The 16,346-nt window shown below is 36.8% G+C and overlaps 1 protein-coding gene across 2 annotated transcripts in view; it reads left to right on the top strand.

The window, feature by feature from the left end:
- LOC138706242 (zinc metalloproteinase nas-13-like) overlaps nt 1–16,309 on the top strand; it is a 53,698-nt gene extending 37,389 nt beyond the window's left edge. For both annotated transcript variants that reach the window (XM_069835291.1, XM_069835293.1), the window contains exons 3-6: nt 2,645–2,809; nt 4,540–4,845; nt 9,118–9,251; nt 11,245–16,309. In XM_069835291.1, coding sequence (XP_069691392.1) covers nt 2,645–2,809; nt 4,540–4,845; nt 9,118–9,251; nt 11,245–11,346 — 707 coding nt within the window. In that variant the 3' untranslated portion in view covers nt 11,347–16,309. The remainder of the gene's footprint in view (nt 1–2,644; nt 2,810–4,539; nt 4,846–9,117; nt 9,252–11,244) is intronic.
- The last annotated feature ends 37 nt before the right edge of the window (nt 16,310–16,346 follow it).

Raw genomic sequence — 16,346 nt, 5'->3', positions numbered from 1 at the left:
CCAGAGTGGTCATTGAAGTTGTCCCCTCCACTTACCACTTGAGCAAAGGACTTGTTTCGTCCTCTATACTCTACAGATTCCAAAAATCGAATAAACAAGAAAGAGAAGGTAGCCTATTTCTAATGTCGGCCTTTAGTCCGATTGTTACAAGTAATGACGTTTCCAAGAATGGAATATTGTCGCATATAACACACGACAGTAAAGGTAAAAGGTATCCCCGTAACATGCCATGAAGGCACTTGGGGGGCATGGAGGTAATAAACATTGGAATAACCGTGTAAGCCTATATTTTAAAGAATTTCAATAATATAAATAAAATAATTTAACATATACAAAGTGGTGCATTTTCAGTAATACAATTTTAAGGGCAGAAGATAGTTAAATATGGCGAAGAACCAGTAAATAAAAAAATCCTTTAAAATAATCTTTTATGTGTGATAACATTATGTAACATTTAATGCTCATTTATGTCCTTGTCAGACTCCATTTTTAAAGCTATGGTGCACAGTATGACACAACTTTGGTTGCATTTCCTCGTAAGTTTCTTTTTCCATTTTTTCCCTTTAAGATACAATTTTATATTTGAAAAAATATGTTACATAAAATTTAATGCGCTTTAATGGTCTTGTCACCTGCTGTGACGCCATTTTTAAAGCTCTGGTACTCAGGGTTTTTAAATGACACAACATTTATTTCAATTTCCCCTAATTTTAGTAGTTTGCTTTATTCTATACAAAATGTTACATTGTATATCTTGGAAACTATTAATGCTACATGCATGGTATTATTGATATATACGTTCTTCAGACCATTAAGAAACTTTTCTCTGGAACACAAATTACTTTGTTGCGTTTGAAAATATGTCTCCATATTTATATAAAATTCTTATAAGATTAATTCTTAAAAATGTAATTGTTTATCTGAAAATTAGAAAACCAATCTAAAAATTGTGATCCAGAGATTTTAAAGAACTTGTTTTTAGGAGTAAAAGTCCTAATTAGAAATTCTGAATTTATCTTAAAAATGGTGAGATGTATGCCTATTCCTTTTAGTGAATTACTGTATTCTGGTATTTTTTTTCTTCAAAATTTGCGCCCCGTTTATTTTTTAGAAATTAATCTCTGATTTGAGTTGTTGCAAAAACTATATTTTTACAATAAGAAAATGAAAGTTGTACATCGGTTAGGAAATATGTTAAAATCTCATTATCTCCTTCCCTTAACTTGGCACTGCAGGACAATAACTGCTGTAATAAAAACAACAGTCTAACGTACTTATAGAAGAGAGTTTGGTGATGATATGGTAAGAATTCCTTCACGCAAAACGATACGTCGCTGGATTCAACGATGGCGACCAACTGGACTAGTTTTAAACAAACAACATTCACTCTCAAAACTGTCAGAACTTCTGAGAATATGTAGGTATTGAGCATGTGCTAGTCGGTATGGTGATAGTCTTACCCGTTCTGCCCAACTAATGTCCTCAGTTCGCAGAAGTCTTGGACACATTTTATGTGGCGATTTAAGGTTTAATCCTTACAGACTTTAAATTGTACAAATGCAAAGCCTTTGGCTCGTTCCGTTTTCAGATGAATTCATCTAGGTTGTCATATATCTCGGTATTTTTGCGGTTTGTAATTTAATAATATTTTCCGCAGCCTATTTTTAAAAAGAACTAGTACCATTTGTGTTTTTGTTGTTTAAGAGTTTCTTGTAAATTATGTACAGAGTGAACCGTATGCAACGTCATTAATTTCAGGGGATGTTCTTTGAGCTATTTTAAACAAATGAAACGTTTAATACAATTTTGCTCGTTTTCCCTTCCCTTTTAAGATAAAAGTAGTTTTATATGAAACATTTTATAGTTTGCTTAGGGAAAGTCATTCATTTATTTTCCAGTGTGCTCAGTCAATTTAAGGAAGCAAAGTATTATGATAATAAATCATTGAATGAATTTCAGTTTGTCCTTTAAATGTGCAGAAATTTGATCCGAACAAATCCAACTTTTCGTTCTGCAAAGGAATTTTACAATGCTATATTTGTCCGGATCAAATTTCTGCACATTTAAGGAATAAAATTGAAATAATTTCAATAATTCATTATCATAATAGACTGCTCTCTTAAATTTATTAAGTATATTGGGAATTAAATCAATGGCTTTCCCGAAACACGACATGAAATGTTTCAAATTAAACAATTTTACCTCGAAAAGGAAGCAAAAACGAGCAAAATTGTATTAAACTTTTTTATTTGAAATATCTAAAAAACCACTCCCTGAAATGAATGATATTACTTTCCGTTCACCCTGTATACTTAGCTGTTTATGGATATCTGAATTTCTGTTCTTGTTTAAATGGGCAACAACAACTCACTGCTTTCAAAAATTTCATTTCTGTAGTTTCTATTCTTTTATCTTTTTTAACTGTCCAGTTCTCGCAGCTATATCAGCATCAAAGTTGCTAAGATTTTGTAGAATTTAATTTTGTGTACTTTGTGCTTTTTATATGGTGAAGAATAGGTAGAACGGAGAAAAATTCTCTCCGGCACCCGGACTCGAACCTGGATTTCCAGATTTACGTGCTGGCGCTTTATCCACTAAGCTACATGTTTTCATTATTCGAATATATGAGTATGTATGTGCACAGGGCTTCGTGTGGCGAATTGGAAGAATGACAGCGAGATAAACCCCGAAGAGTTAGGTCCCTACACGGAGGGCGACATCATGATGCAGAACACCAGGAACGGCCTGACAGCTCAAAGTGCGCGATGGCCTAAAGGCATCGTACCATACGAGATAGCCGGATACTTCAGTGAGTATACAGGGAAAGGTACAATAACAGGAAGGGCAATATTCAATGAGTGTACAGGGAAAGATGCAATACCATAAAAGGGAATATTTCAGTGAGTGTACAAGGAAATATACAACAGGAAGGGAAATAGTTCAATGAGTACACAGGGAAAGATACAATAACAGGGAGCGGAATACTTCAATGAATGTACAGGGAAAGATACAATAACAGGGACCGGAATACTTCACTGAGTGTACAGGGAAAGATACAATAACAGGGAGCGGAATACTTCAATGAATGTACAGGGAAAGATACAATAACAGGGAGCGGAATACTTCAATGAGTGTACAGGGAAAGATACAATAACAGGGAGCGGAATACTTCAATGAATGTACAGGGAAAGATACAATAACAGGGAGCGGAATACTTCAATGAGTGTACAGGGAAAGATACAATAACAGGGAGCGGAATACTTCAATGAGTGTACAGGGAAAGATACAATAACAGGGAGCGGAATACTTCAATGATTGTACAGGGAAAGATACAATAACAGGGAGCGGAATACTTCAATGAATGTACAGGGAAAGATACAATAACAGGGAGCGGAATACTTCAATGAGTGTACAGGGAAAGATACAATAACAGGGAGCGGAATACTTCAATGAGTGTACAGGGAAAGATACAATAACAGGGAGCGGAATACTTAAATGAATGTACAGGGAAAGATACAATAACAGGGAGCGGAATACTTCAATGAGTGTACAGGGAAAGATACAATAACAGGGAGCGGAATACTTCAATGAGTGTACAGGGAAAGATACAATAACAGAATGAGGAATACTTCAATGAGTATACAGGAAGTCTATCTCGTTTAATTAATTGTGGTTGAAGTGGCTTATCGTTTAATTTTCAAAGCATATTGAGAGTGATTTGCTATAATACTCAATTAAGTTGATTTCTGTTTTTATTTTATCACATGTTCCTTAAACAAACTTAAAACAGTTTTAGATGTTAAAGTTTTCAGAAATCGTATTAAGTTGCATTCAATATTTTTTAAAGAATCTCCAAATGATAAATCAGCCAGAAAATGTTTAGCTCTATCAAATCAGAGGTTTACGCCTGGAAAGAGGTTTCGCTTACAAAGGCGCTGTTCGGATAGTAACATGGGCAAGTAACAATCCGCCTAGCGGTGATTCATCACGTCAGCTTTTGGCAATAAATTCTCGCAACTTATACATTATATTATAAATGTAATTTATTGGTTAACCTAGTAATAAATATTGGAACTGTCGACTGCTGAAAAAGAGCATATTATTTTCGTAGAATTTCTTCGTAATATGCATATAATAGATGAAGATTTGCTTTTTTAATATGTCTTGCACTGCCACGAACTGAACCTCAGTGCACTGAATGGAAGTCAGCTGTATACCAATGCTCTAACCACGACGTCCCTTCACTCTGTGCTATTTGCTCGTACTACGTGACAAAACCTTCCCACTCTTGATCCAGAGGACGTGTATACACTATTTCCTCGGCGGTCGCGTTCTATCTGTATCAGTAAAAAGCCGACGGCATTTACTTGAGCGAAACCCGTTTCCTGGCGAACACTTTGTACGCTAATATACCTAATTAGTTTTAAACAATTTAACGTAGTGAGATTGGCTTCATGTACTGAACACACTTTTGGCTTATAAAAATTTCCACCTTGTTCACGACGAATTGTAATAAAACAATACCGCCAACATTTGCAGGTAGTGCCGACTTGGGGACGATCCACAAGGCCATGGAGGAGTACCACAAGCGGACCTGCATCCGCTTCGTGCCCCGAAAGCGTGACAATCCGGACTATCTTGTCATTGTGAGCGACAACACGGGGTGCTGGTCTTCGGTGGGACGTGTGGGCGGACCTCAGAAGGTGAATCTGCAGAGTCCCGGCTGTCTGACCACGCTGGGAACCCCCGTGCACGAGCTGATGCACGCTGTGGGCTTCGTGCACGAACAGAACCGCTACGAGCGCGACCATCACGTCAGCATCCTCTGGGAGAACATACAGCCAGGTACTCCAGCATTATCTGTAGTATCTGAATGGAGATCTCTAGATCTTTAATAAAGCATCGTTGTTACCAGCAATAGCTCCACCTACATCTCCACCCCAACACAGACCTCCACCTCTATTTCGTCCCATTGGTATGCGTTGTTCGGTTCTGGTAGTCATTAGATTATCACCACTGATGACCACGTGCATCAACGTCAGTTAGTGTAACCACCGGTTAAAATTGCTGTCTAACCACTGATTAAGCATTTTTACGGTCTATCGACCTCGGTTAGGACTTAAACAGGAGATTAACCGTGGTAATGTTTAACCGGCCATATTTGAGCGATTAAAGGAGGTAACCAGTGATTAGTAAGCCTAGTGAAACAAAATGGCGGCCGGATCCACATCTGTTATTTCGAAGACTATTGTTGTACTTGAATTGTCCACCGCTGTGGAGTAACGATTAAAAGATCTTTCCGTGAAATGAGCGGCCCCGGGATCAAATCCTGGTTGGGGCAAGTTTTCCCTCAACCAATCGAAGCAGAATTGATCGGTAACTTTCGGCGTTGGACCTCGAATTCATTTCGCCATCATAATTACAAATAATAATAATAATAATAATAATAATAATAATAATAATAATAATAATAATAATAATAATAATAATAATAATACTCCGGACCATTTCACCTGCATTATCACCATCTCATTCAGACGCTAAATAAGCTAAGAAGTTGATAAACCGTCGTAAAATAACCTAATTTAAAGTAACAATAATAATAATACTCCGGACTCATTTCACCGGCATTATCACCATGTCATTCAGACGCTAAATAACCTAAGAAGTTGATAAAGCTTCGTAAAATAACCTACTTTAATGTAATAATAATAATAATAATAATAATAATAATAATAATAATAATACTCCGGACTCATTTCACCGGCATTATCATCTCATTCAGACGCTAAATAACCTAAGAAGTTGATAAAGCGTAGTACAATAACCTACTTTAAAGTAATAATAATAATAATAATAATAATAATAATAATAATAATAATCATCATCATCATCATCTCCATCTCCGTTTATTTCCTAGGCTTCCGGCTTGCTCCGATGTAGAGTCGGACTTGGACCCCATGGATATGTGACCATTCGTTGTTGGTGGTAGTGCAATGCACTGTGGGTTCTCCACTGGGCTCATGGTAACTCGTGAGACCGGGGTTGAGGGACCGCGGTGAGGCCTACGTGGAAAGTTAAAGGGATCGTATATAGGGTGTAGGGAAGTTCGGAGGCAGCACGTGGGGGGCCTCAGGGCATGCACACTATTCCATCCCGGGTAGTACGAGTACATTGGGCCCACTCGAGTGGCCTGCGTGCGAGAACAGTTCTTCCATGCTCTCCCCTGAAGGGGGGCTAATAGATAGAATAGACTGTACTTCGATTACTTGGATAGAGATGATGAAATTATTTCATTTTCATACTCACATTATCGTCGTGTATGGCAGACAGTAAGCTCGGTTAATTTTGTTGAGTATGGTGAAGTTCGATAATTCGTTGATATTCATTCTGCAGGATGAAGCCTGTCATGTTTGTTCGACCAAATTATGAAAGTATCCGCTGCCCTTCCCTTCCGTCCCTCATGTTCTAAACCCCTTAATGATCTGAGGACATTATTTGTAACTAGTTTTTCATATGGTTTAAGACGAAGTTTGTAATGTCGGTTTCCTCTCACGTGTTTCAAAATTGCACGATAGTAGTCGGTACTACGAATGTACGCGTTTTTTAAAAGATATTTTTATTTACTTATGTATATATATTTTGTGAATGTTTTGTCATATTAATAACAACAAAAATTTCCTGTACTCATTACTATTCATAACTTCGCAAGACATGTGCCTGACATCCTTATGAAGCTAAAGCATAAAAGCGCACTAGAGGAGAAAGGCACCGAAGATAAGGAAGGAAAAAGATTGAACAAAAGCAAAGCTAACATCGGTTCTACAGAGACCAGGCAAACCGAACCGAAAATAAGGCCTCTTACCGATTTTTTACGAGTTTGGTTATTTTACTTTACGTGCTCCATTTTTTACGCATTGTTGGATGCCTATAGAGTAAGGCGAAGTTTGTAATATCTATCCCCTCGTCATGTTCGAACTTTGCACGACACTAGTCTGAGACATCAAGTTCGGAGAAATGGTCGGTCGCTTATCCGATAGGTTCCTACACACCCGCCGTTGGAGGGAATTCTCGAATGCGACAGTGACTGTGTTCGTTTGGATGTGGTTGAGTGCAGATCATTCGTTCTGTCAGTTGTCGTGCGGTAATTATTGTTTACAGCAGCGTTGTCAGACAGAGACTAAACGGAGCGGAGCGCTCCACTATGACTTGTTGCGTGCTCCGGTGTTTCCACAGACATAAGCAAGTTCACGCTCCGACTCTAGCTCCACAACCGGTTTTGGAGCTTGTAACTCTGACAGTACTGGTTTACAGAGTTTGGGGAGTGCTATGAGATGTGAAAAGAAATAAGCTGTGTCAGTTAACCCACACTACATGTTCTAAAAACATCCCTTTACTCCTAGCTATGAGATAACTACAGAGACGGTTTTTCCCTACCCGCGGGGAATTCACTCTCCCGTCTAGCCACACAGAAGCAGTAATAGGAGGACAGATGGATGGGCGAGCGGGTGAACAGGACATATTGTTCAAAGAGTAATTCTCACGACATACAAGCAAATGAGTCAGTCTGACAGGTAAATGGTTTTGTACATGTTATTCGTATACTGACAGGTCGTTCTTGGCCCTACATCTTAACTAGGTACTGTACTGTCAGATGGCTTGTAACAGATGCATGTTAAAAGAGCGAGTTTTTATTTGCAATAATATTATGTAAACGATCTCTGTAACAACAGCGAAAAGAAGATTCCGAAAAATTCATGTACAGTAAAACTTTGGATTACAAGTAATTTGGTTTGCGAGTATTTAGCAAAACGAGCGAACAATGAGGAAACATTTTTGTTTGATAAACGAGCGATGTCTTGCAATACGAGCATCACGATTTGTACGTAACTTGCTTCACTTGCGAACAACAGCAAGAGACAATGGAGAGGATCTCGTCTGAGGAGGTAGAGGAGAAAAGAATGGACGAATTCCTTTCTTCAAATGAGATTAAACAGATGTGTAAAAAGTGGGAAGCGGTACAAAATTTTGTTCAAATTCACCACCCTGATAAAGTTGTAGCAATGCGTGCCATAAATCTGTTTAACGACAACGGAATGTCACATTTCCGCAAAATCCTCAAATCGAGACAAAAGCAGATGTGTCATCGGATAGGTTCTTAGTCAAAGCAAAAGATTCCAGTGAAGCAGTTAGAAGTGTTTCCGTTAGTGATAGGCTAGTGAAAATATTTTCTTTAAATGTTCAATAAGTTTACCAAGCAGTAAAACATGTGAAAGACACTCAAATACAATATACAGTAAAGTAATTTGTGTTGCACTGTTGTATCGAATTTTACGTAAATTATACTGTATATTATATGAATAAAAGAATGTGAAACGAATTAATCTGAGTTTGCATTGTTTTTTTTATGGAGAAAGTCGCTTTGATATGCGAATATTTTTGGATTAAGAGCTTCTTAATTAATAACTAATAAGAAACTTCTGTCACGCTGTAGAGCTTTCACTGATGGAATTGGTGCTAGGTTTGAACATTTTCGGCGAAAATCAGACATTTAACGCAGGAGGTTAGTGTATCTAAATCATCAGAAGTCTCAAGGAAGTTACTTAAATTGAAGCCATATGGACAACGCATGTGCATGAATTGCAACAGGACAATCCTGACTGCAAAGTCAACTTTTAGTATATGAATGATACATTGTGCTCCTATCAATGCGAATAACACGTACTAAACAGCTGTTTGGCCGCCAGACTGCCTCATATTGCTTCCATGTGCCGGGCCTTAATAGTTTATGAATAACTTGTGCTGCTCGCCTGTCCTATCACCTGCCCTCCCATTGTTAGCTCTCTTCCACTAGACGGTAGAGTGAATTCCCCGCGGATAGGGAAACAACCTTTCTGTGTTTATTTCTTTACTTGGCGGGATACGAGGAGCTATGTAAAAAGATACAATAATATGGAATTTATGAGTGCTGACGCATTAAGCTAGTAGATTGCAGTGAATGCAGGGCTCATTAGTGAATGGATTGTTAAAATTAAGTTATAAATAAAACCGCCGGAGATGCAGTTCCGGACGGATCTTCATTAAATGTTGTTGAATACGTTCAACTGGATTTTGCAGGGCGCCAGAACAATTTCGAAAAAGCCAAGAAGGGGCAGACAGACGGACAAGGCGTGGACTACGACTACCGCAGTGTCATGCACTACTCCGCTAACGCCTTCTCCAAGAATGGTAAACCTACCATCGTGCCCAAGGTGAGGAGTTCAATTTCTTCTTCGATATGCGGACGAGGAAAGGTTTTATTTTTTCAACCTGTTCTTTTCTTTTGTTATACTTATTATTAATTTTATTTCTATCTCCACCACTTTTTCTTCTTCCTGTTCCAACTGTATCATTTTCTTCACTCTACTTTTTTATCTTCACCGTCCTTATCTTCGTCTCTTCACTATTCTTTTCCTGTTCGTCGCCATTCTACATTCTCCTGCTGTTCGTCGTCCACGTCGTCGTCGTTTCCCTTCTCCCACTCTTCTTTTCATAGTTCTCATCCTCCTCCTCCTCCTCCTCCGCCTCCGCCTCCTCCTCCGCCTCCTCCTCCTCCTCCTCCTCCTCTTCTTTCTACTACTTCCCTTCTTCTTTATCCCCATGTTACTCCTCTTCGTTGCTCCCTCCGTTTTCTCTTTTTTTGCTTCTTCTTCTCCTTCATCATCATCATCATCGCTACGTTTAGCTTCACTCTCAGTATCGTTATTATCGCCATTCCCATTATAATTATTTTCGCCATCACCAATACTACCATCATAACCACTACCAATATCACAGCGATATTAATGATTACCATCAACACATTTATCATCATATTTACCATCACCATCATCTCTGCAGCTACTGTGTAACTACTAGAGATGAACAAAACTAACTGCCGCTCTCGCTCGCTGTGTTCGCTGCATTTGTCTTTCGAGTCTCGTCTCGTCTCGTCTCGTCTCGTGCGCTTAGAGTCTTGCTCATCATTCTCGAAATAGCATTTGGTCGGCTTGGAAAGATTTCGTAACTTTGAATAACATATATAATTGAAATAAATAACATTAGAGATGTTTAATTGATACAAAAACACAAAACAAAACAGTATCTTAATTATCAAAATGTTCTGGTTCTATTATACGACATTACCTATGGTTATATAAATAGAAAAAAAAAAATCTCAAATCAATTTGCATTTCTAACAATAAGAAACAACGTTAAATAAAGCGTTAATTTTTTTTTTACTTGAAATTTCATACTTGATCTCAAACATAATGGAAAAGGAAATTCCTAGCCTTTTAATAAGGGCCTAGTAATTAAATAAAGATTGGGGAACGAATTATTATACACTGAAAGGTAGAGATGATGTTTCAAATAGGCTACTTAATTGTTTATACATATATAACAGTTGCCAAAGTAGATAAAAGTTCAGTCTGGTATAAACAACTGTGACTATTCAAGGCTGCTTGATGTTAGAGAGTTGATCACTCTCGAAGTCCTGAAGTCTTGAAACACTCACAAGCAGTCTTTGTTAACGACGCGACGTAGACAACATTGTCGTGCGGGTTATCGGCTTTGCGGGCGCTGTTAGTATTGCTTTCTCGATCGTTGTTCAACTCTAGTAACTACCATCCCACAATGACACAGACATCGCTACTGTCCTCTATGCAACAATCGCCGTCAGTGTTTTTTACCCCCATCTTTCTCTTTGTTCTTTTTATTTTTCTTTGTCAGTCACGATTTGAACATAATCACAATATTCACTTACACTTTGTCCATCTCCTTTGCTCGCTTCTGTTTAATTTCTTTCCTCTATTCCTATACATCTTATTCCTCTTACATTCCTACATTAATTTACTCCCATTTTTATAGTGTTGCATTTATTCAGGCTTGTTTATCTTCCTCTTCATGGTCGAAGTTCTGACATTGTTTTTTAATATTATACTTAACATCACCACTATCTATTATTTCTATTTCTCCTCCAGCTTTTCTCTTCTTTGTTACATTCTTGTACATTTTTCTTCCGATATTTTATAATTTCTCCTCCTGGTCTGCTTGCCAATTCGTTGAAATGCAGAGGTGAACGCAAAGCTATGTTGCTGAAGATTGTAGATTTGTTTCTAAAACTTATTTCAGCCTTAGTATTAAGTGCACTACCGGTATTTAGAAAATATGGATTGTGTTCGTCTTATTGTAGCAGGTAGTCATAATTGTTTGGTTGTGCTCTAGATTTCGGGCGTAAAAATCGGACAGCGGGATGGTTTCAGCCGTGGGGACGTCCAGAAGATCAGACACATGTACGACTGCAAAGTCCGCCGACCCGGGGCATGAAATGAGGCCTTCAAGGAAACCATCTCTACTCTCACGAAGGTTTTCCATTCCATGTGGGGAAGCATGTTCTAAATATTAACAACTGTAGTTTTATGTAGCTTATTTAGCTGTACTTTTACCATGAACATTTGTTTACAATTCACCAACATATCATTCATAACTAGATTAAGAATTCATTACTGTAACGTTATAATTCTTTTAGTATTTCACAGTGTTCTGCGTAGTGTGAACTTTTTGGGTGTTTGAACAGTGTCGTAGATATATTGCCTTGTCTCACCACTGGAAAGGCAAGAAAATAATAATGTACCTCAGAAGTAGGCATTTGTATATTCCATCGTATTCTGGAATTTAACTTTTCCAACTTTTTGGAACTAGGCTACATGTAGGTACCATCATCGGGGTAAGTAGACACGACTAGGAAAGTCGCCTACTCTGTTGGGCTGGTTAGCCAGACATGATTAAGTAGGCAACTCCTCAAGTGTTACCTATTTGCCTTGATGATGGACCATGTTTCGAGACATTCTAAATATTGTTTAAGGACACGGTGGAATAACTAAACGGGAACAACTGGACAATGCATGTGGTACAGCAGCACCGAATATGCTCGCTACTTATGACCGGGCCGTACCGCGCCAAGTGACGTAAAAGAGAAGTGCTATATTGCTAGTAAAATTCGTGACTGTACTTTGATGATTACAATTACTATTTCGTTTATATGACGTCATTCCATTTTCGACCAATGAAATGTAATGCAATTTCGAATTCCAACCAATCACAGTCTAACATCGCAATTATTTCTGCAGCTAGATTTATCGCTATCAATTTCGACTTTACAACGTCTGAATAGGTTAAGTATTCGTAAATATACAATTATTAATAATTTGCGAGCGAATTTTAGGGATGTATTATTTTTATTTTATTCACGAAATAGTCCTAATAAATGCCTCTCGAGGTCTGAGATTTCCCAGATAAAGCCAGTCGCTTCGCTCGTGAATTTATCGGGAAATCCCAGACCTCTCGTGACATTACTACAGATTATTATTAATGGCAGTTGACTTAATATATGTCGAACTTGGAGTCAGGCCACAAAGGGAAAAACACTAGGGGAGAGGGATTCGATCCGGTGCTGTGGATTGAACTTCGGCGTAGCTCAGTGGTTAGGTCACTTGGTACGTAGAACCAAGGACCTAGGTTCGATTCCCGGTGCCGGAGCGAATTTTCCTCCTCTAATAATCATGTTACCATAACATATATATTCTGTAGAACCAAAAATTAATCTTTACGTTCGTGACTGTATTGTTCAGGAATTGACTGCAGTAGTTAAGTGCAAGGTTCAACGAGCATAATGGCGGTTTTTTGAATACACCAAATGGAAATATAGATTTTAAAATATATAATATGTTATCAGAGCGAAATGAAGGAGAAATATGATGTGGTCCAGGGAATATTGATTAAAATCGACGAAGGAAAATTTGGGAGCAGATTTCGCCAAAACAGTAAACAATAATTATGACTGATTTAGCGTTGTATTTTTGGTCCAAGGAAAATAGCTCTTCTTTTACGAAAATACTCGTAGCTGGCCATATTTACCGCTCTTTCGAAGTTTATCAGTTATCGAAACACAAATATTATAAGGGCTATGTAGACCTATAATGTTCCTTAATGTTGATGGCGTTATGTACTTGGTCGCCATCGTAACTGCACTGTTCAACGGCGGTTACACACCAATTTTCCAGTTTATCCTCCAGAAGAATATTTCCAAACATATTCACAAGAAAATCCGAAAGTTCATATACAGAATCGTATATGTTTGGTTCGTTTTCGGAAAGTACGGATATTTTCCAGCACTACCCTAGGAAATAACTTTTGTTAACGGATCCAACAAATAGGTTCCTTCTTGTTTTTCGTTGTGATGTAGCCCATACGTAGCTTCTAACGTATGGTGCAAAAATTCAAATAATTTGCAACGTATTTATTACAATTGTTGTACATAATATTTTGTTCTTTCTATTAACTTCAGTAGGACAACTTTTACAAAAAGGTAACCATGAGTTGGACAGATATACAATAAATTTTATTTTTGTGTTTCCTCCTTTACCGGAAGACACTGGACTGACAACCGAGCATTTTCTGAATATAATATATATAACATGTAATAGTTATTTGGAATGACTATTACACTTTTACTACGTCATATTACTTTTGACCAAAAAAACTGTACGTAAGGACGTCTTTCAACCAATCATGGCTGCTTATCGCACAATTCTATCGCTTTCCTACCATTTGTTTAATTTTATCGCTTCCCTAGCATTTGTTTAATTTTATCGCTTTCCTAACATTTGTTTGTTTTTATCATTATTCTAGCATTTCTTTGTTTGCGAATATTTCAAACTGCAAATTCTTTACGGTACTATAAAACATGCTTTGCGATCGTCATTTCTTTACAGCATAGACAGTCAACTGAACATGGCGGATCCGTTCAAACATTTTGGTGAAGCTAACATTAGTGAAATAGAATTTCAGTAAGTCAATTAACATTTTATTGAATTAGAGTACTTTTTTTCTTCTAATCTTTATATACTTTCTTCTAATCGTATAATATCAATTTAAATCCCACTCGAGTTTTGATTTTCTCTAGATAAATCAAAACTTCTAGTGAGATTACTGTTGATAAAACCTCTGAGAAATAAGTCACCATACTAAGATCTCTCAGGTCTCTTACATTGTTACGCAGCAAAATGAAGTTCGTGAAGTAATGCAGTGTGATATTAGAAATGATCATCTTTATCACTACCAGTATGCTAAGAAATTTGTCAAACAATATAATAGCCTATGGTGTGGCCACTTGATTTTGTTTTTTCCAACGAGCACAGTACTCGTCTTTTTAACATTAGTAGGTAATTGTTTTGCGTCATCGAAATAGTGTGTGATTTTTTCGTGTGTCAACATTTTTGGCATCAAGAAACGTTAAGTAATTTAATTTTACTTAAATTAAAAAAACTGACATGAAAATAATACTGACGTGGGGACCTCAGCAACAACAGGTGGAAATCGCTATTGAATGTTGGTACATTTGTGAACACTGACCAAGTGATAGGCAAAAAATTATTTTGAAGTATAACGTAAAATACTATTCCATTATAATAGTTCTAAATTAATAAACTAGATTAGTGAACTGTTCGTACTTAACATTAATTAAATTTTACCAATGCATATGATTCATTGAAAAAAACAAGCAATATGGCGAAAGTTAAAACAAATTCGAAGGTCAAAATTATAGAAAATATGTAAAGTAATTATGTACTCCACCACTGTGGAGTAACGGTTAGCTTTCTTGACCAAGAAACGAGCGGGCCCGGGTTCAAATCCAGGTCGAAACAAGTTATCTGGTTGGGTTTTTTCTGAGGTGTTTCCTCAACCACTCGAAGCAGAATTGTTGTGTAACTTTCAGCGTTGGACCTCGGACTCATTTCGCCTTCATTAGTATCATTTCCATTAATCATTTCAATAGTTTACAGTTCGACAAACTTATGTTTCTCTACATGGGATCATGATAATTTTGATTGATATGTGTACAGACACATGAATTTAACATTTTTAAAAAGGAATTAGAGGAATCTGTTGGGATTTGCAACATTTACTGTCCACTCGCCGCCATTTTCTTTAGCTGTTTCTGGTGGCAGACAGTGGAATCAACGCAGGGAAATTGAACTTATCGAGTTTACATTCCGAAACACTCATTTCACAATATGATATCTTCACTAGAGTTCATGTAATAACTTATTGACATCAGAACCACAATTTTGTCTGTCACTATACAGCTTGGCTATAATTTAACATGAAACTAAAAAGTGAGAGTAAACAACACGACAAAAGCAGGGTTACAGCTGGTTATAATAAATAGAGGGGGTTGATTAATTTATATTTTTAGGCAGTATTATAACAAAAAAATGTAAGTCGGGTGAGGATATAAAGACCGGAATTACAAAATTAAAAATTGCCTTCTCAGAATTAGTTTCCATAGGAAGTCTATACAGATATATTTTTAAAACTAAAATGAGACTATTTGACACTAATGTGAAGTCTGTTTCACTACATGGGTGTGAAAGTTGGAAAGCAACAGTGATATCAATAAGGCATTTAAAGTTTACTCAAACAGATACTTAAGATTCTTTATGGCAATCTGATAACCAATGACTGTTTAAAAGACGTATTTGTAGAAGATGATGTCGCAAAATGCTATTTAGAGAGAGATTAAGTAGAGAAAATGGATCGAACATGTCCATAGGACAGAACATCAGATATTGCAGAAACACAGAAAGGAACCCTTAAGGAGAAACAGGAAGGAAAAAGTAGAATTAGAATCATCTGACGCAGTCCAATGAGAAAAGACAAATTATGAAAATTGTGTGAAATTGCGGATCATCTGAACCTGTTGATTCATTCTTATTTAATGTTTTGTAAAATGAGAATGATCTTAAATAATTAACTTTGTATGAATTTGCTTATCTAACCTTCAGGATGTTAGGAGATAATAGTTATAACATTGATACCAACATTGAAGAAATGAAATTCTCTTCCATTTACATAATATTTGAGTGTTGTCTCAGTTACCGATCAGTAATTAAAGAATTGCATGCTGTAGCTTTGCAATTAATAGTAGTGAAATCTCATTTTGTGTTTTGTGTTGAGTATTATTGCTCTGTGAATGTTTTCGTATTTGAATGTATTTATTTCATAAATCTTATTTATTACTAACTTATTTGATAATATATTATGTTCACTGTTATATAGGGTGTTTGAATAAAACATTTAAATGTTACGAAAGTGATGTTTTCAAACTCCCTGTGTAACAATGTTTATTCAGTTTATACTAACATAGCCTACTTATTATTTATTATATTTTATATATTGTTTCATTGTGATATTTGAACACAAATAAAAATTGAATTATTAATTCTTACTGTGAAAAACTAATTTATTGTGATCAGGAAATTTAG

This window comes from Periplaneta americana, chromosome 9 (assembly GCF_040183065.1).
Source record: "Periplaneta americana isolate PAMFEO1 chromosome 9, P.americana_PAMFEO1_priV1, whole genome shotgun sequence".
NCBI lineage: Eukaryota > Metazoa > Arthropoda > Insecta > Blattodea > Blattidae > Periplaneta > Periplaneta americana.
Note: the sequence above shows the minus strand (reverse complement) of the source record. Positions and strands in the feature narration are given on the sequence as shown.